Here is a 25,727-nt window from a genome sequence, read left to right on the forward strand (position 1 = left end):
AAGCTGGTCTCTCACTGCAAGCAGTTTGAGGAGCCCTGTCCTACATAGATAACTCCTGCACCCTCTTTAGCTCTCCGCTAAGGTGTCACTTTCCCAGGAAGCCTTCTCAGACTGCCCAGACTCAAGTCAAATTCTCCCTTCTCTCATCAGAATCTGGCTCTTCTTCTCCATTCATCACAGTTGCAGTTTTATGTGAGGAAGGTTTTTTTCATGTCTTCCTCGCCCCCCACCCATAGTAGAATTAAGCTCCACGAAAGTGTGGACTCCTTCCAATATTACTCCAAGTTGCATTCCCAGTGCATGGCCCATAGTAGATGCTTACATAGTATATACACACCTACTGGGTGCAGTACGCACAATCTGGGGGATGGACACGCTTGAAACTCTGACTCAGGTGGGACAAAGGCAATATATGTAACCTAAATATTTGTTCCCCCATAATATGCTGATATTAAAAAAATATTGTTTGAAGTGAATGACACCAGACACAAAAGATCACATACTGTATGGTTCCCTTTATGGAAACATATAGGTGAGTCAACAGAAACAGAAAGCAGATTGATGTTTTGCAGGGGCTGGTGGGAAAGGGAAATGGGGAGTGACTGCTTAATAGGGCCGGGTTGTAGTTGGGGGGATGATGAAAATGTTTGGAACTAGGTGGTGCTAGTTGGACAGCAGTGTGAATGAATATTGCCACTGCATCTCACATTGTAAATGGTTAATGTTATTTTATGTGAATTTCCTCTTAATTTAAAAATATCCATATGAAAAAGAGGGAGCTGTGAGGAAGAATTTGGATTCTAGAGCCTGTGACTCTTGCTCCTCCAATAACTAGCGATGTGACATCAGACAGCAGACTCCACGGAGGGAGAGGGACACAGGCTTGCAGCAGGTCTCTCAGACGGAGTTGTGGAGGGAATCAGGGGCCATTGTCTTCAGAGGTGGGGACACTTAGTGACCCTGGAATCCTTTGACCTCCTTCCCTCAGCCTCTTCAGTGAGGCAGGAAGCGGATCTGGTATGTTGGGGCTATTTTGCCCACACCATTCTCCTGGGGTGTGAGGTCGATGTCCTCAGGTGCCACGGGGCTGGCCAGGGAGAAGTTCTGGAGGATGGTGGTGAAGAAGAGGAACAATTCGGCCTTGGCGATGCCTTCACCAAGACAAATGCGCTTCCCTGTGGGCACAGAAGGAAGATCACCAGTGAGGGTACAGGGCGGGTGCACATTCTTTGCCCTGCCACACTCCTCAGCCTGGACACTCCTGTCCATTGCAACAGATTTGCATGAGATTGGCCTTTAACCTGGAATTCAGGGTGGACTTGTAGGTGGTCCCCAAACCCTCTGAAACTGGGTGCAAATCTTTGGGTGGATATGCCAAGTTCATTTCTCTAGCAGAGAGTTTGTGTGTGTGTTTTACCTCTACGTATGTAGGTGTGAGCATATTTCTGACTTCACATTTTAGTGTTCTTCATTTCGCATATGGGGAGAATGGTATCTATCTGTGAGGGCTCTTGTGAGGTTAAAGAAAATATCTGCAAAACTTCTTAGAATAGCACCTGGCTTGAATTAAGAATCCTCAATGTGCAGTTCCTGTCTTGTGTTTGTTTCCAGGAGCATGTGTGGGGTGTATGTTTCTGGCACCGTGCGTGTGTCTATCCCTGGGCTGTCTTCTTGCCTCAGCCTGAGATCCATGGGCTTCAAGACTTCCCCCAAAACATCCAAATTATATATAAAATTGTGATTGGGATTGGTGCACATGGTGGTGGGTGATGGTCTATGGTGCCCATCAGCCTCAGAGGTGTAAGGAACCCCAAGAGCATAGAAACCACAGTCTTGGAGAGAAATGAGAACAAAAGGGGCTGGAAACCCTGAGGCACAGCCACAGCAGAGCCTCTCCCTTTACTTCAGTGTTTCCTACTCTGCAAACTGACAGGCTTTAAAGGCCATGTCTCGAGTGGGTTTCCAGGCATTCCCCATGAGTTCCAGGTGGTTGAACATCGTGCCATGTGGAGGTATCTGGGGAAGGATCCACGTCCTTTTGGCACATCCAGAAGACAGGAAACGGGACACATGAGTTTCAAAATACTCAGGGCAGGTCTCTGGGCTGGTACTTCTGTAAGTATTGCTGTGACCCAGCTCTTCCCAGAACACCCAGACGCCTGTCATCTCCCTCCCAACACACCTGCCCACCGCTGGGGCTGTCCATTTGGACACCCTCTGGAATGTCCTCGGCTCCAACACCCTCTCGGCTTGCTTTGTCTTTCTTTCTGCCTGTGGCATCTATCACTGGTTTTTTTTTTTTTTTTTTTTCACTGTCTATACCTGCCAGGCACTGTTTTTCTACCTCTCTTTTCTTTTCTTCCTCTTTATTTTGGTTTTCTTCTGTCTTGTTGAACTCCCTGTCTCTGTCTAGTTGAATCTCATATTCTCACACTCCCTCTCTCTCACTTTCATTTTTCCTGTCCCTCTAAAAATACCTCGTCTCTCTCATTCACTCTGTTTCTTCTTCTCTACCTATGTCACTTTCTTCTGCCTCTCTCTTACTGTTTCTGTCTTTCCTTCCTTCTTTCCGTCCTCCCTCCTCTTTTCTTGTCCTCCACTGACTCCTCCTCCTCCTTCCCCATGTCTGTCTCTCTGTCCTCTTCTCCCTCTGTTGTCAAATGTTCACTTTCTGTCTGTCTCTTCCAGCCATTTTCTCCCTGTCTCTGCCTCTCCTTGTGTCTCTGTTTGTCCCTCTGTTTCTCACTCTCGTTATCACTCTGCTGCTTATTTGTCTGTCTCTGTCCATATTTCTGCACATCTCTGCCTCTCTCTCTCTCTCTCTCTTTTTTTTTTTTTTTTTTTTGAGACAGAGTCTCACTGTGTTGCCCAGGCTAGAGTGCCATGCTGTCAGACTAGCTCACAGCAACCTCGTGCTCCTGGGATCGAGCTCCTTCTGCCTCAGCCTCCAGAGTAGCTGGGACTACAGGCATGCACCACCACGCCTGACTAATTTTTTCTATATATTTTTAGTTGTCCAGATAATTTCTTTCTATTTTTTTGGTAGAGACAGGGTCTCACTCTTGCTCAGGTTGGTCTCGAATTCCTGATCTCAAACAATCTGCCTGCCTCGGCCTCCCAGAGTGCTAGGATTACAGGTATGAGCCACTGCACCCGGCCTCTGCCTCTCTCAAAACTTAGGATAGTCATATCAAATGAAAGGGTTGACCCTCATCACGCCACCCCATGTGTTCCCAAGTCTCACTGAAGTTAAAGGAGGAAGAGGGTCACTGCATTACACAGAGACACAGGCCGACCCAGAGCACCAGGTGACTGAAGTTGATAATAAGACTCAAGACCAGGGACTTGTTCCTGGGAAATTCCTTCCTCTCGAAAGGTAAGCAACCTGGATATTGGGGTTTTCTGTGGGTGGAGGGTGTTAAATTAAATTATATTTGGCCTAAAGTTGCCTCTACACATAACAGACTGTAACCTAACTTAATATGTAAACAAACTACAATGTAACTTGAGCGTATACTCTCTTAAAAAGTAAATGAGCCTTGGCCAATCATAATGGCCCAGCTTCAGCCAATCATAGGCTACAAACAGCTCAGACAGTTGCAAATAAGGCAAACTCTCAGCTGTAATCCATGAGGTTGTATCCATGGGCCACTTCCTTCTTCCAGGGATAAATAATGCTTGCCCATGTGGCTGATTACATCTCTCTGAACTTTTACTGGTTCAGGGTGCTGCCCAATTCATGAATCATTTCTTTGCTCAAATAAACTCTGCTAAATTTAATGTATCTAAAGTTTTTCTCTTACGAAGCCAAGGAGTGGAGGATGGGAACTGGACCAGGTCAGAGCATGTCAAGACCCTCCCCACCTCCCCAGTGCTGGAGTATAAATCCAAACTCCTCCCCCAGTCTTCAAAGCCCTGCCCAGCTCAGCTCTTCACCTTATTTCCCTCTGGAATCTACACCCAAATCTCCCTGGCCTTCTTATACTTTCTTATACTTTCTCAAATGTGTCATCAGGTTTCTACCTTCAGGCTTTGCCTTTGCTGTTTGCTCTGCCAGGAACACTCTTCCCAGTGGCTAATTGGCCCCACCTATGAGCATCACAACTTGGAAGCCAGCTCATCCGGTTGGCTCTTCCTCACAGACCCACCAAGGTTAGTCAGTGTTTCCTATTTTGTGCTCCCCCAACCCCCTTTAGAGCACTTATCATGATTATGATTCATTATAGTAATAATGGCCCCTGTGAGCGTTTATTTTGTGCCAGGCAGTTCTAACCATGTTAAATGCATCAATTCATTTACTCATATTATGATTTTGTTACTATTTGATGGGTGCCCATCTGTTCAGCTGGACTGCAAATTTCCTGGGGCAGGAGCTGCGTCTCTGTATGATTTGTTTGATGCATTATCTCCAGCCCCCAGCAGAGCACTGGACTCAGAGTAGTGCTCAATAGATTTTTATTGAAGAGGGTGAATTGCCTAATGTTTAGAGAGATTAAAACACTTGCCCAAGGTCCTGCTTGCCAAGATGTGCCTTTGTGATGTAATCTTATAACTCAAGTCCCCTCATAGGGTAGTAGTAAAGATGGAATGGGATCACACAGATAAACAAATTAGAATATACTAAGTGCTCAATAAACAAGGACGTGTCATTGTTTGTGTAAGGAGGGAATGGAACGCACACTCCGATGTCTGGGGAAGGGATCTCAGGCCCAGCTTACCTAAGGAAAAGGGAATAAAAGCTTCATTCTTCTTCAGTGCCCCACTGGCATCCAGAAAGTGGTCAGGGTTGAAGTCGTCTGGTTTTTCAAAGTAACGTGGGTCACGGAGAGCAGAGGTCAGGATGGGAAATACTTCAGTGTTCTGAGGGAGGGTCACAAGATCAAAAGATATCCTATTGCCTGGCCTCCCCACACAACAACAACAACAAAAAATCCAAAAAAGAAACCCAAAGACAAGGGTACTCTATTGAGAAAGCAACAAAAGTTTGCGATATAGGATAAAGAGAACCCAGGATGCCCACATGGGAGACATGCAGGACCTCCACTGGTCTCACCTTGGGGATGATGTACCCTCGGAAGTGGGTGTCTTTGGTGACCATGCGGGGCACACCAAGGGGGAGAAGGTCTGCAAATCTCTGAATCTCGTGGATGACAGCGTCCGTGTATGGCATTTTGACCCGGTCTTCGAGGGCTGGAGGGCGATGTGTGCCAATCACCTGTTCAATCTCCTTGTGGACTTTCTCTGCACAGACAAGGGGACCAGTGAACCCCATTTCCAAGAGACATCTCATTGATTTCTACAGCCAATGATCCAGGAAAATCCTATGTTAAAGGGTTAAATCACTGATACACCTCAACCCAATCAGCTTGGGGTGAGAGAAGAAGGGTGGAAGCAAAGAATTCTTACTCTTCTAGATATAATCAATGTTATCGATTCTATCCCCAGATTCACAGGTACACACACACACACACACACAATTTTACATGGAATTTCAGATTAAGAACTCTAGGCTACAAACATGCCGAAACTCTATCCCTGAGTAGAAAACGAACTAATATTTGTTGTGTGTGTATTATAAGTGAGGCACTGTGTTAGGTTCTCAAGAATATAAGAGTGAAATCAATAGATTAATTCATGAACAACTGGATAAATGAGTGAATACATCAATCAATCAATGGATAGACCAATTCATGAATGGAAAAATGGATGAATGAATGAACAAACCAATAAATAGATGTGTATATTCACTTATAAATCAATAGATGGCTCAATTAACAAATCACTAGCTAATAGAAGGTCCATAAAGAAATCAATGAACCTATTATAATTAATCAATAGTCATAAGAATGGCTAGATTTCTGGAAGATAAGGGATTGAAAAAATTGGTGAAGTATGAGTAAATAAATGAATGAGCAGATTCAATGATAAATAAATAAGGAATGAATAAATGAGTGAATTATTTAGTGGATAAATTAAAGAATGGATGAATGCATACAGAGCGAATTAAAAAACGAATCAATGGAAGGATTAAAGAATGAAACCTCGTTTATAAAAGGATGGGTGGATGCTCGCTTAAATGGATGAGCCAAGGAATTAATGACAAATAGTGCATTCAACATATCACTGTTGCAAAGGATCAACTCATGGATCAATTAATTCAAATAAATAAATGATGAAAGTTATTTCCTTGGAGGAGTGATAGGTGAAAGAATCAATGAGTATGCAGGTGAATTAATGAATAAAAGGATGGACAGATGAAAGGAGGGATGGATGAACAGGTAAATCTTTAAGTGATGGCACAGAAAGTCAAATATCTCGTGTTCTCAGCCACACGTGGGTGCTAAGACACGTGTACACGTGGACGAAGAGAGTGGAACGATGGACAGTGGAGACTTGGAAGAGTGAGGGAGGTGGATGATGAGAAATTACTTAATGGGTATGATGTACGTTATTTGGGTGATGGATACCCTGAAAGTTCTGACATGACACTACGCAGTCTATGCATGTAACAGAATTGCACATATACCCCATAAATTTGTACAGATAAAAAAAAAGAAAAATGTAGAATGTCCTCCCCCCTGAAAAAAGTCTTTAAGTGATGGGGTAAAACAGTGGGAGAACAATCCGACAGATTCTGTGAGCATCCACCAAAAAAACACTAAATGGAACTGGAGACCGTTCTCCTAAGTGAAGTATCTCAAGAATAGAAAAACAAACACCGCATGTACTTGCTATTAAAGTGGAACTCAGCCATGAGCACACATGTGCACAGAGGGAAGTAAAACTCAGTGGAGATCAACCAGTGGGAGAGGGAAAGGGGAGGGTGGAGGTGGAAAGGGGCAAAACTCGACCTAAAGGGTACAATGAACACTATTTGGGCACAACTATAGCCAGGATTCAAGCATTATAAAGGCTATCTATGGAACCTAAAACATTTATACCCACATAAATGCAATGTTTTGAAATTAAAAAAGAAAAATGTCTGGCTTAGTTAGAGACTGGTCCAAAGCCTGCAGTGCTTCTGGAACGACCCAGTGTCTCCTCTTTGTTCCAGGCAGGACCCCTCGCCCCACCTGTGCAGCTCAGAATGAAATCAGAAGACCCCCAGTTAGCTGTCCTAGGCCCACCTGCAACATGAGGGTATTTGAGCATGAGCAGGAAGCCGTAGCGGAGGGTGGTGCTGGTGGTCTCTGTGCCAGCAAAAAAGAGCGAGAGCCCGCTAAGGATGAGGTTCTTCTGGTTGAACTCTCTGTGTGGGTTGGATTTCTCCTGGGTGCAGAGGGAGAGGAGGGAAGGGTCAGGGGAAGCTGTGGCCTCACTGTGCACATTCCAGTGTCTCTGGGTTCCCTCCATCTGTTTCAGGGTCTCTCCATCTGTCTGACCCACTTTGCTTTTCTCTGTCCCCTGCATCTCCAGTCATGTGTGTCTGTCTCTGTCTCACTCAGCTCGCTTTGTCTGGCTGTTTCCATCTCTCTCCCCATCTCTGGTGTGTTTTTCTCCTTGGTCTCCCAGTCTCTTTCTGCCTGTGTGGGTCATTTCTCCTGTTGCTGTATTTTTGTCCATGACCCCAAATTTCTTCCTTACCTTTATCTCACTCTCTCTCTTTCTCCTCCTGCTGGTCTGTTTCTCCTCCCTACTTTCTCCTTCCTTTCACCGCATCTTTCTTTCCCTTCTACAGCTCCTCCCTTCCCTTTCCCTACTCCCCCCTCTCCTCTTCATTCCTCTTCCCTTCCCCCTTCTCCCTCCACATTCCCCTCCCTTCCCCCCTCCCCTTTCCCTCTCCCACACCCCACTTTTTCCATGCGCAGCAGGTAGGCATCTATGAGGTCCCGCGGGGCACTGGGGTCCAGGGTTTCCCGGTGCTCCTCCACTCTGCGGCCAATGAAGGCATTGATTTCCTGCAGGTTTTTGTAGACCTGCCTGTGTGCGCCAGGAAAGAACTTCAAGAAGTCAGAGAAGAGCTCAAACAGCTGCAAGAAAGAGGGACAGTGAGCCTGGGGCAGGTAACACAAAGAAAAATCTCAATCTCTCAATCTCTCTCTTTCACACACACAAACACATTATCAACTCTGTCTCTCAGGACCCTGTTATCTCTGCCCTTCTTTTTCCTTTTTTTCACTCATCTTCTCTCCTGCCCAGCCCTCATTTTCTTAGTCTTCCTCCAAGTCTCTATTTCTGCCTCCCATCACCACCATCATTTCCCTCAGTCTCTCTGTCCCTGTCCCCAGGTCTCAGTGTCCCTGTCTCTCCACGTGTCCCTGCTTTTCTTCCAGCCATAAGCTGCATTTCTGGGCCCCCTAAAAAGATCATTGTTGCCCTTGCCCTGGATGTCACCTCATTCCCTGTCGCCGTCCCTCTCCCTCACCTGGCCAGAGAAAGAGCTGATGAGTGAGGAAGACTGGTAGAACAGGTCCAGCAGCTTCAGAAATTCTTCATCTCTGTAGTGGAATCGTTTTCCAAAGACAATGGAGCTGATGATGTTGGCAGTGATGGACTGGAAGAGGAAGGTGGGGTCCAGGAGGGCTCCTAGGAGGTGGAGGAGGAGGGGGCAGGTCAAGGGACATGGACTCAGAGGGTGGGGAACCTCTGGCTGTCCCCACCCTGTCTCTGTGTCACTGTCCAGCATTGCTCAGTCATGATAAAGACAAGAATAACAGCCAGAGCAGCTAACACAAGCCAGCACACACTCTGCGCCAGGCCCTATTCTAAGCACTTCATATACTATTTTATCTGCTCTCACCACAACATTGTAAAGCAGGTACAATTCTATTATTACCCCCATGTTATAAATGAGCAGACAGAGCAGTTAAGTATTCTTCAGCAAGGTTACACAGCTGCTCAATATGGGGACCAGGATTCAGACCTCAGCAGCCCAGCCACAGAGTCTGTGCAGTTGGTCCTCACCCTGCACCTATGAGCTAAGAGGGTTAAGTCCCAGGGCCAGCAGTGGGGCAGAGTAGATGTGCAATCGATTCATTGTGCAAATTTAAAAGCTCTCATCTCTCTATCCCTACTGTGACTCTCCCTTTGTCTCTTCTCTCCACACCTGGGGCTCTCTGGGCATCAGGAGTTGCTCTGCACCTATTAGTTGGGGTCTGTGCACACAGGCTCAGCCCTGGCCCCGGCTGCACTAACACTGGGCTGTCAGCACCTGAGAACATCAGGCTGCTATGGCCTCTCTCTCTGGGTCTCACCTGTCTGTTTTCTCTCGTTCAGACCTTTTCCTGAGGCTCATCTGTCTGCGTCTCTAATTTTCCCAGCTTCCATTTCTCTCTGCCTTTGTTTCTTCCTACCTCCTTGAGTCTCTCTCCCTGTGTGTTTGTGAAACATCTCCGTGCCTCTTTCTCTTTGTTTTGGTCCCTCCATCTTCATCTCTTTCTCCTTTCCTATGTCTCTACCTGTGTCTGTCTGTCTCCTCCTGTCTTTCTTCTCAGTTTCTCTGTCCTTGTTTCCCTATTGCCCTGTTGCCCCCATGTCTCTGCCTCTGCCTCCCAGAATCTCTTGAGAAATTTCACAAAGAGATGGCATCAATGAGATGCAGATGCTAACAAAGGACGCTGTCACCTATATGTTCCATAAACACTCACTGGTGGAAAATTTTAAAAAACAGGGGCTGAGCATGGTAACTCCCACCTGTAGTTCCAGCTACTTGGGAGGCCAAAACAGGAGGATCACTTGAGACAAGGAGTTTAAAATGAGCCTGGGCAACATTACAAGACCCCCTTCTATAGCAACATTTTTTAAAACTTAGCCAGGCGTGGTGGCTCACACATCTTGCCCCAGCTACCCAGGAGGCTGAGTAAGGAGGATCACTTGAGCCCAGAAGTATGAGGCTGCAGTGAGCTATGATGATGCCACTGCACTCCAGCCTGGGCAACAGAGCCAGACTCTGTCTCTAAAAAAAAATTTTTTTAATAAAAGGAACAAAAAACAATGGAAAGTGCTTCTTTGATGGCCCCTCCAGCTGTCCCCACTTGGCCTCTTTGCTCATCAGCGCTTCACACAAGGGGACAAAAAAACTCAATTAAATATCTTCAAATTGTCTGTAGTTTTTCCTTTTTCTCTTTTTGCTTTCCTTTATATGATTTCTGTTTTTGCCTTTGATAGATATAATTAATCCATGAATTAGTTTCCCTGAGCCCAGTGAATAGCGCCCTACTCACTAAGTATGCATGTTTGCGTTGTTCTTGGACATTACACACCTCGCACCTCCCTCTGTCCTGGGTTGTCTGTGTTTCTCTCCTATCAATATCTGTCCCTCTCTAGTTCCCTGTCTCTCTCTCTGTCCCTGTGCCTCTGTCTGATGGTCTCTCGGGCTTTGTCTGGCTCTGGCTCTGCCCACGGATACCTCTCTGTCTTTCTATTGCTGGTCGCCCACCTCTCTCTCTGTTTCACTCTCCTTCCTGCCACCCCAGGACTCACCCTTGGATTTCTGCAGCTCCTCCACCAGGCACTGAGCCTCCTCCTGAATCCGCTCCTCCACGCTCCGCTTTCCCATCCCGAAGTCCCTCATGGTGGCCAGAGAGAATCGCCGGAGGGTCTTCCAGCGGTCCCCGTTGGCAAAGATCACGCCTGCAGTGTGGGGAGGTGTGGGTTGCAGAGGACATCGGGAGGAGCCTGTGGGACCTTCTCCACCCATTTTCCCCTTCCCTGACGCATCCTCCACCCGGCCCTCCCAGTGCCTTGGAGGCTCTCACCATATCCCTGGAAGACTGGCTCCACCATGGCGATTTTGCCCCGGCCAGAGAAGTCCTCGGCCTGGTCCACCAGGGCCTCCTTTATGGCCTCTGTCCCAAACAGCATGACCGCGGGCCTCCGTCCCAGGTATACCGTGAAGACATCCCCATATTTCTCTCGGAACTGCCAAGCATACCCACACCCTGGGTTATACGAGTCAGCACACACCTCAGTGGTCAAACTATTAAACACTCACACACCAGACTGGTGTTTAGCCGCCTTCCCCAAGACCCTCCTCCCTAGGCTGCCCTTTCACCTTCCCCGGACCCAGCAACTAAAGGGTTAACACATGGCCCAGCTAAGGTCTGCTCTGATTGGTTGGTGCCCTAAACAGTGCAGATGCTTAAATACTTCTAATGTCACCCCCCCACACACACATAGCCTTGAGTCTGGCCACTTCTCCCTGGCATCTCAATCAAAGAATCATACCCCCTGTGATTAGCAGTTTTACTTTCTGCAGCTTCAATTACCCGTGGTAAGTTGTGGTCCGAAAATATTAAATGGAAAGTTCCAGAATGACACAACTCATAAGTTTTAAATCATGCTCCATTCTGAATAGCATGATAATATCTCACACCATCCCACTCTGTCCCACCTGAGATGGAAATCACCCTTTTGTCCAGAATGTCCACACTGCATAGGCTACTCACCTTGTACAATGTGATTGCATAGTAATAAACATAGAATGTATCCAATGTTTCAGGTACTATCCAATGTTTCAGGCATCCTCTGGAGGTCTTGGAAAGTATCCCCCATGGACAATAGGGCACTATTTTGTAGCTGCCTGGGAAACTGCTGGGCAGTGTTTACTGAAGCTCAACATATGCACACCCAGTGACCCAGCCACTTCACTCCCAGATACATATGCCCAACAAAGTGTGTATGTATGTTCACCAAAAAAATGAACAAGTATATTCATAGAAGCCTTCTTAATAAAAGGTTCATCAACATAGATATAGTGTATGCCATGAGGGATTTACACAATGGAATATTAGTGGCATAAAAGAGCAAACTGTAGCTACACCCAATAACATGGATGCAACCCACAGACATACTGTTGGGTGGCAGAAACAAGACACGGAAGAGTCCACGCATCACGATTCTATTCATATGAAGTTCAGACACATAAAATCAACCTATGGTGTCAGGATAGTAGGAGGGTAGTGACTGGAAGGGGACAAAAGTGGGCTTTCTGGGGACTCTGTTGTTGGCTTCGTCTGCATGTCAATTACATGTGTGTGTTCAGTTTGTGAAAATGTATTGAGCTGTGCACTTTTTAGGGGATGTTCAACTTCAGTAAAACCTTGACATGAAAATCATAAAAACGGTTGAGTTTGCTTAAAAATGTCTCACATTGATCTCTGCAAAGCCCATTCACTGCTCTCCATGCTTCCACTCTTTTATTTTTTATTTATTTATTTATTTATTTTTTGAGACAGAGTCTCACTCTGTTGCCCAGGCTAGAGTGCCGTGGCATCAGCCTAGCTCACAGCAACCTCAAACTCCTGGGCTCAAGCGATCCTTCTGCCTCAGCCTCCAGAGTGTAGCTGGGACTACAGGCATGCGCCACCATGCCTAGCTAATTTTTTCTATATATTTTTAGTTGTCCAGCTAATTTCTTTCTATTTTTTTAGTAGAGACGGGGTCTTGCTCTTGCTCAGCTGGTCTCAAACTCCTGAGCTAAAACGATCCACCTGCCTCAGCCTCCCAGAGTGCTAGGATTACAGGCGTGAGCCACTGCGCCTGGCCCATGCTTCCATTCTTATAGTCCTGATGGTGATTTCACTGCCTTCCAGGTCAGAGTAATTCTTTTAAAATGTAAATTAGTTAATATCCTTAGCCATCACCAAGCCCTCCAATGCTCCTTCTTTGCTTGAACAAGATCTGAAGTCCTCATTGTGGTCCACACGGCCCTACTGACATGGCCCTGATACCCCTCTGGCTTCTCCCACACACCCCTCAGCTCCCTGATTCAGCCTCCACATTGTTCCCTGAGCTTTTCCTACTTCAGGATTCTGTCAACACACCTGCCTTCCTCTGGTGCCTTACAGTTCAATCTTTCAGGGTCCTTGCCTAGAAACAAAACAAGACATGTTTTTTCCCTGACTACTCAATCAAAAGGAGCTCCCACCACTTTTTAAAATATCACCCTGCTTTATTTTAACCATAGCTCTTGTCTACCTAACATTTCCTTATCTGTTTATCATTTCTTTATCTGTCTCCAGCAGTGGAATGTCCATGACATCGTGTGCCTTGTCCAAGATGCCACATTAGCAATTCCTAGAAAATGCCCTGTTGATTATACAAGGTACCCAATAGATTATTATTGAATTAGCAAATAAGTGAATGAGCTGATTAAGGTAGCCACCATTTAATGAGTACTTATATGCCAACCCTATGCAATATCTCATTTAATCCTCACAACAACCTTATGAGGCACACATTCTTGTGGTCACCATCTCATTTGACAGAAGAGAAAACTGAGATTCAAAGAGGAAGCATTGAATCTGGGACACAAGCCCACATTTGTCTGACTCCAAAGGGATTTGGAGGCTAACTTAGGAATGGAAAAGAAACAGTGCCACCCTCCCCAGCCTTCCTATTGTGACACACATACACCCATGTCCTCCCTCTCTTCCCCTCCCCGAAAAAAATGCGATCCTAATGGTGGATTATGGATACTTAGAGGATCTTTAGAGGGTCCATGGAAGAGCTTTAAGGGGTCTGTGAACTCTCCAAATTTTATGCAAAAATGTGTGTGCATATTTGGAGAAGAGGTGGTTACAGCTTTAATCAAATTCTCAAAGGATTTAGTGATCCCCAAATTGTTAAGTGGCTTTAGTCTAAGAGGACTTTGGAGACAAAGGGATGTTCTGCTGGATCCCAGCTTCCCCTCTTATCAACTGTGCATCTGTGGACAAGTGCCTTCCCCATGCTGAGTGACACCGCCCTTACCTCTAACATAGGGGTGACACCTCCCCTCGCCCACAGGAGGATTGTAAGTGGGACCTGGTGAACTCCCATGACAAGATAGGTAAATCCTAGCCACGTTACTCTGAGTGAGAAAATTAAGTCCAAGAATTTACGTGACAGCATAGCACCCTTGTAACACATGGAAAACAATGAAAACAACATAATATGCATTTGGGGCCTCTAGTTATCTGATAAAACTATGAAAGTGGGGAGGGAGGCACCAGATCTGTGGTCCCTGAAGCCAGCCAGAGCTTTCGTTCACTGATGCCTTCACTCACTCATATTCACTTATTTACTGAGCACCTGCTGTGAACCAGACACTGTATTTAGTGCTGTGCTGAGACACAAGCCCTCACGGATTTCTATTTGAATCATCTCACAGGCCTCGCACACAATGTGCATGAGAGAGCGATCCCAACAGTGCCTGAGGACCACCACTGGCGATCACCAGTGCTCAGCTTTCGAGGTCACCGTGTCCAGCACACCCGCGAAAGCAGACCGCTTTCTTTCTCACTGCTCCCCGTGGCTTCAGTGAAGCCAGTTTCTCACCATCCCTCCACAGTTCAGCACCTGCCTCTTCTCTGCTACACGTGTCATGCTCTCCCGTTCACCTGGGTCTACTCCTTCCTCACCCTTTCCCCAACACCCCTCAGGAATGTCTTCTCCCCACTCATCTCACTGCATTCAGGCTTCGAGGCTCAGTTCAAGTCCTGCCTCTTGAGAGCTTGTTTGGAGGTTCTAGCCGGGGAGCACAGCTACTCATATACCTTTGACCAGAGAACGGTCCTCCTCTATCAGGGAAGGTCGTCCTCTTCGACCAAGGGCGCAGCTTCGGGAGGGATGCACGTGGAGCAGTGAGGGAGGAAGGGGACACCCGCTTAGCCAGCCAGATCAGCCGAATCCATCCTGTCGATCACTGGGGTGATGGATGTCACAGCCAGATCACCCTCACATCCAGTCCTGCCTCTTAAATAAACCTTTTCTGGACCCTCGAATGATCTTAAAACTCCTGTTTCTTCTTGTGTTCTGCACTATCCAGGTAAGCATTTAATTCACATCTAATTAATTTTTTTATTTACTCAGAATATTATGGGGTACAAACATTTTGGTTACATGTAATGCATTTAGCCTCCCCCACCCGCCCCCAACCGGCACCCAGTGAGTATTACTACCATGTGAGCACAGTTAGTGCCAATTTGATGGCAAGTACATGTGGCGCGTGTTTTTCCATCCTTGTGACACCTCACTTCGAAGGATGGGCTCAATCTCTACCCAGGATAACTTAAGAGGTGCTAGATCACCATTGTTTTTTGTGGTGAGTAATAGTCCATGGTATACATATACCATATTTTATTAAGCCACTCATGTATTGAAAGGCATTTGGGTTGTTTTCACATCTTTGCAATTGTGAATTGTGCTGCTATAAACATTTGAGTGCAGATGTCTTTCTTATAGAATGTCTTTTCCTCCTTTGGATAGATGCCTAGTAGTGGGATTGCTGGATCAAATGGTATTTCTATTTTTAGCTCTTTGCGGTATCTCCATATTACTTTCCACAGGGTTTGTACTAATATGTAGTCTCACCAGCAGTGTAAGAGTGTTCTAATCTCTCTACATCCATGCCAGCATTTGTTGTTTTGGGACTTTTTGATAACGGCCATTCTGCCAAAGCATATTTTCACCGGACAAAAGAAGACCTTCCTGACCCACCTACTTATGACAACCAAACTTTTCACAGTCTCGAGCACAGAGATTGAGTCTTTTGGAAATGACACCAGAGAAAGACTGCCCTGGAACTCTGTCTGAAGGGGACCATACCAAGTTCTCTACAGCACTATTCAGGGACTTGAGTCTTAGATCCACATCTCTCAATTCAAAAGAGCCTTTCCAGACCGTTGGAAGTGTACACCTATTGGAGACCTTAAGGCAAAGCAGACCAGGGAAGTTTTTCCCCAGAAGCAGATGGCATCCTACATGTGGACAGCCTTCCCAAGATTGCAAATAAAGACCTCTCTGCCATCATTAACACATTATCTTTTTTTATCTTCCCTGTTTTCTAATGTCTAATCCCCTCCCTTTCCTTAGAAGAAAAGCCATGAGTGCATAATCTGTGGATGGCTTCAGCAAAGGCTTATTCTTTAGCAAGAAAACTGAGCAATTGTTAGGTGTGTGGGCTAATGGCCCCAAATCAAGAAACAATTCCATTGATGCCAATTACTCTTTGTGTTCCTAATGAGTCATTCTGAAACCCCCAGGAAAGAGTGGAAGCTACCCTGATATTCTAGACATCACTGCTACTTGCTTTTCTACAATCACTGGTTATAGTACCCTGACCTTTCCAATAAATAACCTAATTGCCACCAAGTATAGAAAACCTATCTTAGTGATGCCTGCAAAAGGTCTATTGTGCTTCCAGACATCACACGGGTGAGACCTGGGGACTACCTCTGGTGGGTATGAATAATTTCTTGTGTAATGTTACCGGACTAAATCCAGTAAGTTCCCTTTCCAAGGTTATACCCTCTTACCGCATGCTATAAAGACACCATTGAAAAAGTAAATTTCCCACTAGACCTTGTCCAGGAACTATGCAGAATTATAGCAAACAAATTTGACTGACCTCTGCTCAAATGCCTCTAGATGGCCCTGTTTTTCAGCCCCCAGGGGCTATATTGGGTCACCTGAGAATTTGCTAACTCTGTTCTACCTCTTCACTGGTTCAGATCTTGCTATTTGGCCTGGCCCACTGCTGCTTTCCAAATAGCTTTCCCTGGCTAATTATTGAGGCTCACACTATAATCCCAGCACTTTAGGGGGCCAAGGTGGGAGGATAGCTTGAGGCCAGGATATCCAGACCAAACTTTGCAACAAAGAGAGACCCCATCTCTGCAAAAAGAAGTCAATCACTTGGCGTGTATTCTCAGCTACTCAGAAGGCTGAAGTGGGAGAATCGTTTGAGCCCGGGAGTTGGAAGCCACTGTGAGCAGTGAGTACACAACTGCCCTCCAACCCCGGGCAACAGAGCCCGATGCTATCTCTAACAACAACACAAAGCTTCTTCTGAATGTTCCCATTGTACCTCCTATAATTAGAAGCCAAAGAAGTCAATAACTGAAATTAGAACTAACTGCAAAATAGACAAATGTAAATTAGTTTCTACTGAGGAATGTTTCAAATGGGGTCCACAGGGGCTCATTTTTGATGGTAGTCTGGTGCCAGTTGTATGGAATTTGAGGCTAATCCACAAATTGAGAAGAAAATCTTGGGTTTTGTAGCCAACTGGACCTTTACTGTCATTCAGGCAGGTAAAAGTCACTCTCTGAAAGGTGGATGAGAATATTTGCGTTCAATCAAAACATTTAACGGAACATCACACAGTTTTAGATCTCCCCTTTGCTCATGTTGGGGCTTGTCTACAGTGCTGAACAAAACCAAATGTTGCACTTATCTTTCCCCTGATTTTACTACTACAGAAAGCTTAATTTAAAAGGACACTGATACTTCTTTTTCTATAGACACTGTCACCGAATGCAGTAAGGAAATGTCTCCGGGGAAATGAATACACTCATGTATTTATGAGAGCAACTAACAGTTGGTTTGCAGGCATCCTGACTGGTGGGTGGCAAGCCTGGCTATGCCAACGTTTTCTATCTTTATGTTTCTTCTAGTGGGTCTCCAGACTACTGTGCCTTGTGTGACCAGGCTAACTACACCTATGGATACGTCATTAAATCAGGCCATTTGATAGCAAATGATGGTCCTTAATCACCATAATGCCCCAAACGAAGCCTGTGACCAAGTGGATTCAAATATGCTTGAACTATCTTTATTGCCTGACCTTCGAATTGTTTGATTTTGATCAGTTTGATTACTGAAGAACCCTATTAAAGAGTTACTTCAGTTTTTTGGTATTATCCTCCTGGTAGTCATCACAATACTCTCTCTGATGCATTGTATCAGCGCAAGTGTCTTAAATACTCGTATGTAGTCATCCTTTGCACATCGAATGTTGTTATTACAGGTGTAACAACAAAAACATGAAGAAGGCATAAGGAATCATCCAACTAATTTGACACTGTAAATTGTGAATTCCACACTGAGACCAAAAAAGTCTATTACAATGTTGACAGAAAGTGGTGTCCGTGCCCAAGGTTTGGGTCAATCTCCCAAAATTGTGAGGCTGACCAAAATCAGAGAATTGTTCAATTAAATTAAATTTGGCCTAAAGCTGCCTTGCTATAGCACATAGCAAACTATAACCTAACTTAAATAAACTGCAAGCTGACGTGAGAGTATATTCTTGTAACAAGTAGCCAAGTCTACACCGAACAGAGCAACTGAGCTTGGAGCCAATCACAGGCTGCAAACTGCTCCAACGTGTCCAAGCAAGGGACACTCTGAGCTGTAACCAATCAGGCTATTTCTGTACGTCACTTTCTTTTTCTCTCTATAAGTCCTACTTGCCCACTTTGCTGGGTGCTGCTCTTGGAACATTTACTGGTTCAGGGTGCTGTCCGATTATGAATCATTTGTTTACTAAAATAAACTCTGCCAAATTTAATTTCTTTAGAGTTTTTCTCTTAACATCACCATCCATCATGCTTGAGCTCCATGCCCGTTACTCACCAACCTTCCCCACCCCACCCCTGAGCCCGGAAGGCTGCCTCACACTTCATGCTGGGGGATCCCCAAGTATCAATGCAGGAACAAGCCCACCCTCAGACCCCATCTGTCTGCATCTTACCCTCATGAAGGACTTGAGTAGGCCTCCTCTGTCCATCTGCAGAATGTTCCCCAAGAAGGGCAGAGGATGGGGACCTGGTGGGAGGTGGCCATAGGCCTTTGGGCGGCCCTTGACCAGGAGTAGCAAGAGGCCCGTGAGGACTGCAAGAAAGAGGAAGACACTGAGCTCCATGGTCCCAGTCTGACTGTCTTCTACCCCACTGCAGCCTCCAGCTGGGCCTTTTATCCTGAGCCTGCCTCCCCACCCAGTTATGAAATTTCGTCCACTCCCCGCCTCCCCTCTCAGCACTGTCCAGGTGTGTTAACTTAGAAAGGGTCCAAGGGAACCCAAGATTCCTGCTTGGGTGGCACTGTGACCTGCTCCCTATCTGTTTACCCCCTCCCTAGATGCTGGCAGGGATAGCATGGTACAGACACCAAAGTCCACAAGAGTGCGTGGGGTTGTGGAGCTATGCATGTTTCTTTATTTTTGCGGTATGGGTGAGCATGCGCTTGTCTACTTAGTTTTCCGTGTTTGTTTATGCTTACATGGATTTGTCTGTGCTGGCTTGTACCTGTGTGTGTTTGGATGAGTTTTATATGTGAAGGAATGTGTGTATTTATATTAATGTGCTGATGTGGTATTCTGTGTGAGTCTGAGGGTGCTTATGTGTACATTCTTTCACATATGGGGGCTTCTATGTATTTATATAGTTGCATTTGTGAAGGTGTGTTTGCACTTGAGCGGTGGAGGTGGTGGTGGTGTATGTTCAAAACTGACAGGCTGGCCCAAAGGAGGGAATTATTCAGTTAAGTTAAATTTGTCCTAAAGCTGCCTTTGTAACATGGTGAACTGTACCCTAACTTAACACGTAAACAAATCGTGTGTGTCTGTGCATACTGGTTGTGTTTGTGCTTGTGTGTTGGCACATCTCCTAGCCCATGACTTGTAAAGCCTACAGATGCTTAGTATGTATGGCCAGTGTCCCCTCCTTCACCCTCCTTTCTGTGATAGCCACAGGTGATGGGACAAACAGAAGGAAGAAGGAAGAGATGCAGCACTTGTGAGACTGATAGGAAGAGGAAACAGGTGGCGAGAGATACAGAGACTGAGACTTGGCAGGTGGAGTGGTCAGGTCCTCTTGATCTCTGATGCCTCTGACTAGTGCTGCACAGTTCCCTCCCTGCCTCGACATGTCTTCAGAATGCAGGAAATTTCTCTAACACTTGCTTCCTCTATCCAAATCCATACCTCTGTTTTCCCCTTCAGACTCTGAACTCCGGGAATGCGGAGTGGGTCCAGTTTTATCAAAGCCCGCTGGCTCCCGTCTGTCTCTGACACCACTGTGAGCCTGCACCCACCCTGCTTCTGGCAGGATCAGTCGATAGTTGCTGAATATGGCAATGAATATGTCTATGTCTGCCTGTCTCAGCCTGGGCATGACTTTCAACCTTGATGTAGCAACTTCCTTGCAATGTTGAGCAAACCACATGTTGAACCCTGGACCCTGGACCCTGACACTGGCAGTTACCTTGACCCAGGAAGAGGGGACAGATAATCCTGATTTTCTCATGTCCTTAGAGAGATGTCAGCATAGATTCTCCTGAACTTAGGACCTGGCTCTTGCTGTGCTGTGTGATCTGGCACAAAGTTTCAGTCCTCATCCTAGCACTCTGGGAGGCCAAGGTGGGTGGATTGTTTGAGCTCAGGAGTTCAAGACCAGCCTGAAGAAGATGGGACTCCATCTCTACTAAAAATAGAAAGAAATTAGCTGGACAACTAAAAATATATAGAAAAAAATAGCCGGGCATGGTGGCGCATGCCTGTAGTCCCAGCTACTTGGGAGGCTGAGGCAGGAGGATTGCTTGAGCCCAGGAGTTTGAGGTTACTGTGAGCAACAAGTAAATAATTATATAAAAAAAACAAATTATGTAATCACCTCCACCTTACTCTTCCCCACAGGCAGAGAACCAGAAGAGGAGGTATCTGGGCAAACAGCTTAATCTTCATAATCACCTGTGAAGAGCATCTGAGAGGGGAGGTCTGGCCCCATCCTTCCAGAACCTCAGGTATGAAGGCGGAGGCTGAGGAATGCCTTCCTTCTGTTAACCCAACAATGGGTGAAACAAAAGCAGGGCAACCTTGTACATGAATGTTCATAGCAGCCTTGTTTACAACAGCCAAAAGATGAAAACAACCCAAGTGTCCACCAACAGGTGAATGGGTACACAGAATGGGTCTGTCCCTCTAATGGAAAATTATCCAGCCATAACAGGAGTGAAGTACTGACACATGCTACAAAGTGGATGAACCTTGAACACACTGTACCAAGTGAAAGAAGCCAGAAAGGGAGGTCACGTGATTATATTTATATTTCATATATTTAATTCATAGGTAACTTCCATAATAGGTAAATTTACAGAGACAGAAGACTAGTAGTGGTTTCTAGGGTCCAGAGGAAGGGGGGACAAATGGTTACAGGGTTTCCTTCTGGGGTGATGACAGTGTTTTAGGACAAGATAGTGGATATGTTTGCCCAACATTGTGAATGTCTGACTGTTCTGCCTTGCTTTTTTTTTTCACACTTTAGTATAGTTAATGATTAACTTTATGTTATGTGAAGTTTGCCTACATTCAAACAAAGAAGCAAACAAATAAAGGCAACACAGGTAGCCATTTTGCTCAAAATTAGATAAGTTTATTTTGATCCCAGTGGTTTAGGAGGTTTAAGATCAGAGAGGTAATGAAGATATTTTGCAGCCACACAGCACAGAGATTGACAGCTGGACTGGCCTTTTCAACTCAAAAAAAGGAGAAAGAATGGACGTGGAGTGTGTGTATGGGGACAAGGAATGAGGAAGAGCACCTGGTTTTGCTGCTGCTGTCATGTATAACCCCGGATATAAATATTTTCCTCATTTGGACCTCAGTTTCCCTAATTTCTATGGGCGGTGGTAAAGCTAAGCTGTTGAAGGTATTTCTAGTCCCTGAGACCCTAAGGCTTTATTCTCAGTCAACTGTGAAGGCCATCTCGGGATGAATGGAGACTACAACAGGCTGGATGGAGGAGAGACCAGAGAAAGGACTTCCCACAGGGGAGAGTCAGCAAGGAGCAGCTCAGAAGGCCTCTGCAGATTCATTCTGTGCAGAGGCTGGGGCTGAATGGAAGCCTGAGGGGATCTGCATCCCTCTCCCCCTCTCCACAGGGGCAGGAAGCAGAGCTGGATCACAGGGGCAGGGGTGGGGAGTGGTATTCTCCAATCTTTCACATGGGGTGTGAGGTCAACATCTTCTGGGGCCTTGGGGCAGCCCAAGGAGAAGTTTGCAGCATCAAGGTCAAGAAGGGGAATAGCTCAGAGCAGGCCAGGCTCCCACACAGACACAGGCATTTTCCTGGGGCATAGGAAGGGTGGCTCACTGGGGGTAGCCCTCAAGAGCACCCAGTTACCCACCCCCACACTTCCAGGACATTTGCATGCTCATTTAGATACATTTGCATGTGAGAGTCTTCTGTTCACATTCTTGTCCTTAATACAAACAACACAAGTCTATACATGTCCCTCTCTGTCCCACCTCCTCTCAGTTTCTCCTGTCCTGTCTCCTCTGTCTCTCTTGGTCTCTTGTCTTTGCCTCTCTTGCATTCTTTATCTTTTTCTGTATGTCCCTGGTTAAGTATATTGTCAAAGAATCCAATTAATGAGAAAATGTGAGAACATTGGAAGAATCCCTGCTTGTGTGCATTGGATATCAGAAGCAGTGAGAGAGAGGCAGGGGGAGCCGAGACCTCCATGGCCTCCCTCCTAGACTGACACATAGCAGGAAAGCACCAGGACCTGCCCTGGCTGTTAGACTATTGAACTGCTTCTGAAGCAGTTGATACACAGCTACTGCTCTAAGCTCCTCACTGCCCCCACTGGTCCAGCCACCTTGGTCCCTCCACAGTGCCTGCGGCTTTCCTCCCAATCAGCAGCTGGCCCAGGGAGTCTCCCAGATCCTGTTCCAGCACCATGGACAGAAACAGTCATGCTTTCTTGATGGCCTCATCGCTGTGCTTGTTAAACATTTTGGATGGGGCAGAGGCAAGATGGCAGATGAGAAACACCTCCAGCCAGGGTGTCTCTGCAAGGAGAAATTTTAGATGAAAGAGAAAAAAACCAAACAGACAAACATAGATTGGATGAGGGTCGGAAGGAAGTGTGCCTAAACCTACAGGAGATTCCCCAGGAAGAGGTTGCAAAGCAGAACTGGAAGGAGAAAGGCACTGGCAGGGATTAAGCCCTGAGAGGCTTGCAGACCAGTGAGAAGGGTAGGTGGAGCAGTTAAAATTCCCCTCCCTTGCATCTTGGACTGGTTGTGGGCCCCCAAGTTGCTGGAGATACGTGCCTACACCAGCCCAGAGAATACTGCCACCAGTGAGCAGTAAGCTTCTTATGGACAGGACACCAGGCTCCCAGCTCCCTCGGGCACCTCCCACCCCACAGACCTGAGCCGATCAGCAGGCACCAAATTGCTTCTCTACCCACTGGGTGCCTTTGTCCTCCCTGAGGGGCCTCAACTACTCACAATTCATCTTCCTTGTCCCCACATAGACATTTCTCAACTCCAATCTAGATTGCAGGATCCACAGGGGTCCAGTGGGTCCCAGGAGATCTGCAGGACTCCAGAGCCTGGTCATTCTGGGAAGACTGCCTCCCAGAAGGAGATTCAGAGATTACCAATGTACAGTCCTTCCCCCCACCCCACCCCCAGTCCTCCATTCTCCCCTTCCCTTCCCCTACCCATGGCTGCCAAGAGAGACAATATAGCCACCACCCAGAGGCATCCACAGGGAATGGGGCTCAGACTTTTCCTTTTGGGGCCCTGCAGTGGACTGAGGGGTGTCCAGACTATGAGCTCCCTAACTGCCAGCCCTTCCTGGTACTACTTGCCCAGTTACTCCAGCAGAGTGGGGCAAAGGCCAAGGTGGAGGGACACTGATCCAGCTTGGGCACTCCATGGGTGACTTGGGACCAGTATTCTTCTCCCTGGCATGATCAGGGATTAATCTCTGGGACCCAGGGGCCAGGCCTGCAGACCAGATCCCATACACCCAGGTCTCAATTGCATGGCACAGGACCACAGAAGGAATATTTGTGAACTAGTATACTGGGGTGTGTGTGCCTTCAGGGGCAGAACAGAGTGGGTCCTCACTGCAGCATGCTTGAGGGGCACCCCTCTTCCCACGGGAGAGCCGCACTCCCAGCTCAGGCCAGGATCCTGGGCAGGGAACGTCCCAGCCCCCGTCACAGTCATGGGGGAGCTCACCTGGCCTGAGATCCTGCCTGCTGGCAAAGGCCTGGAAAAAAGCATGGAATACAGAAGGGTAGAAAGGTGTGAAGCCTACTCTAGACTGCCAGACTGCAGGTCTCAGACAGCCCCACCTCCACATGCAGTTTTTTGGCTGAGTGGGGCCATTTCAGCCTGTCCCTGGCAGCTTTTCCCAGAAGCAGAGATCAGAACTTTGACCCCTGCCAACAGCATTTGTGGAACTGGAGGTCAGCTCCCCCAACCCAGCCCTGCCCAGCCTCACTCCTCCACCTGCCCACACTGAGGTGGAGAATAAGGACTCACCTGGAAGTCGTAGAGCCCCACCCACCCCCTGAGGCACTAGAGTGCTTTTCCAGAGGAACTAGAGCTGGTTACAAGACCCAAAAATGACACTGCAGCTTGCGCCTCCTGGCAAGCGCCACCTACTGACAGGGAGGTCAATTTCCATGCCCTTTTACTGCATTTACTGACCCATCATACAGGGTGTGGTCGAATCTTACCCACACGCACCACCTACTACTGGCTCAGAGACTAAACTGGGCATGTCATTATCTAAACGAAAATCCAAAAGTAAGAAGCAATAACTGCTCCAGATAGGAAGGAATCAGTGAAAGAACTCTGGAAGTATGAAGAAAGAAACTGAAGGGCACCCCTAAAAGGGAGCACCAGCTCTCTAGCAATGGATATCAACCAAATGCAGAACACTAAAATGAAGAAGAATTTTGAACATGGATTGTAAGAAAATGCAATGATATGCAAGAGAAAATGGATACCCAACACAATGGGTGTCTTTGTGATCATATGGGGCACACCAAGGAGAAAAATGTCCGTGAATTTCCGAACCTTGTGGATGACAGCGTCCGTGTATGGTATTTTGACCCCATCACTGGGTCTGGAGGGCGATGTGTGCCAATCACCTGCTGAATCTCCTTGTGGACTCTCTCTGCACAGTAAAGGGAGCAGTGAACCCCATTTCAAAGAGATATTTCCATAAGACAATGCTTTCCATGGGCCAATGAGCCAGGAAAAACCTGTACCAAAAGGTTAGATCATTGATACACCTCAAAGCAATCAGCTTGGTGTGAGGGACGGAGGGAGGAAGCAGCAAGAATTGTTACCCTTCCAAAGGTAGAGTCTAATCTAATGAATGCTATAGATTCTCTCCCCACATGCACTGGTACACACAGACACACACACCCCCCACAATTTTTCATGGAATTCAGCTTAAGAACTCCAGGCTACAAACATATCAAAATTCTCTGAGTATAAAATGAATTAATGTTTATTTTATATATTGTAGGTGAGTCATTGTGCTAGGTGCCCAGGAATATGAGTGCAATAGATAAATAGATTAATCCATGAACAACTGGATAAAGAAATGAATACATAAATCTGTCAGTCAATGGATAGATCAATTCATAAATGGAAAGATTCATGAATGAGTGAACAAACCAATAAATATATGTGTATGTTCACTTATCAATCAATCAAATCAGTACATGTATGGATTGTTTTGGACACTACATACCTAGCATCTCCCTCTTTCCTGTGCTCTCTCTGTTTCTCTCCTACCCATCTCTGTCCCCCTCTAGTCCCCTGTGTGTCCCTCTGTTTCTGGGCCTCTGTCTGATGGTCTCTCAGGCTCTGGCTCTGGCTCTGCTCATGTATACCTCTCTGTCTTTCTCTTGTTGGTCATCCACATCTATCTCTGTTTCACTGTCCTTCCTGCCATCCCCAGGACTCACCCTTGGATTTCTGCAGCTCCTCCACCAGGCACTGAGCCTCCTTCTGAATCTGCTCCTCCATGCTCCGCTTTCCCATCCCAAAGTCCCCCATGGTGGCCACAGAGGATCATCAGAGGGTCTTCCAGCAGTCCCTGTTGGAAAAGACCACACCTGGGGTGTGGGAAGCATCAGTTGCAGAGGACATCGGAGGGAGGCTCTGCATCCTTCTCCACTTGTTTTCCTCCCTTTCCTGATGCATCCTC

At 46.6% G+C, this 25,727-nt stretch overlaps 1 protein-coding gene across 1 annotated transcript; it reads right to left on the minus strand.

Annotated features, from left to right (window-relative positions):
* Positions 1-528: 528 nt before the first annotated feature.
* Positions 529-18,750, minus strand: LOC138374643 (cytochrome P450 2B6-like). The gene is made up of 9 exons (XM_069457674.1): positions 18,455-18,750; positions 10,698-10,860; positions 10,423-10,572; positions 8,366-8,526; positions 7,794-7,970; positions 7,128-7,269; positions 5,054-5,241; positions 4,719-4,860; positions 529-1,175 (listed from the first exon to the last, which is right to left on the minus strand). The coding sequence occupies exons 1-9, from the start codon at positions 18,623-18,625 to the stop codon at positions 994-996; spliced, it is 1,476 nt and encodes a 491-aa protein (XP_069313775.1). The 5' UTR covers positions 18,626-18,750; the 3' UTR covers positions 529-993.
* Positions 18,751-25,727: the final 6,977 nt, after the last annotated feature.

Source organism: Eulemur rufifrons, chromosome 24 (assembly GCF_041146395.1).
Source record: "Eulemur rufifrons isolate Redbay chromosome 24, OSU_ERuf_1, whole genome shotgun sequence".
Classification (NCBI taxonomy): domain Eukaryota; kingdom Metazoa; phylum Chordata; class Mammalia; order Primates; family Lemuridae; genus Eulemur; species Eulemur rufifrons.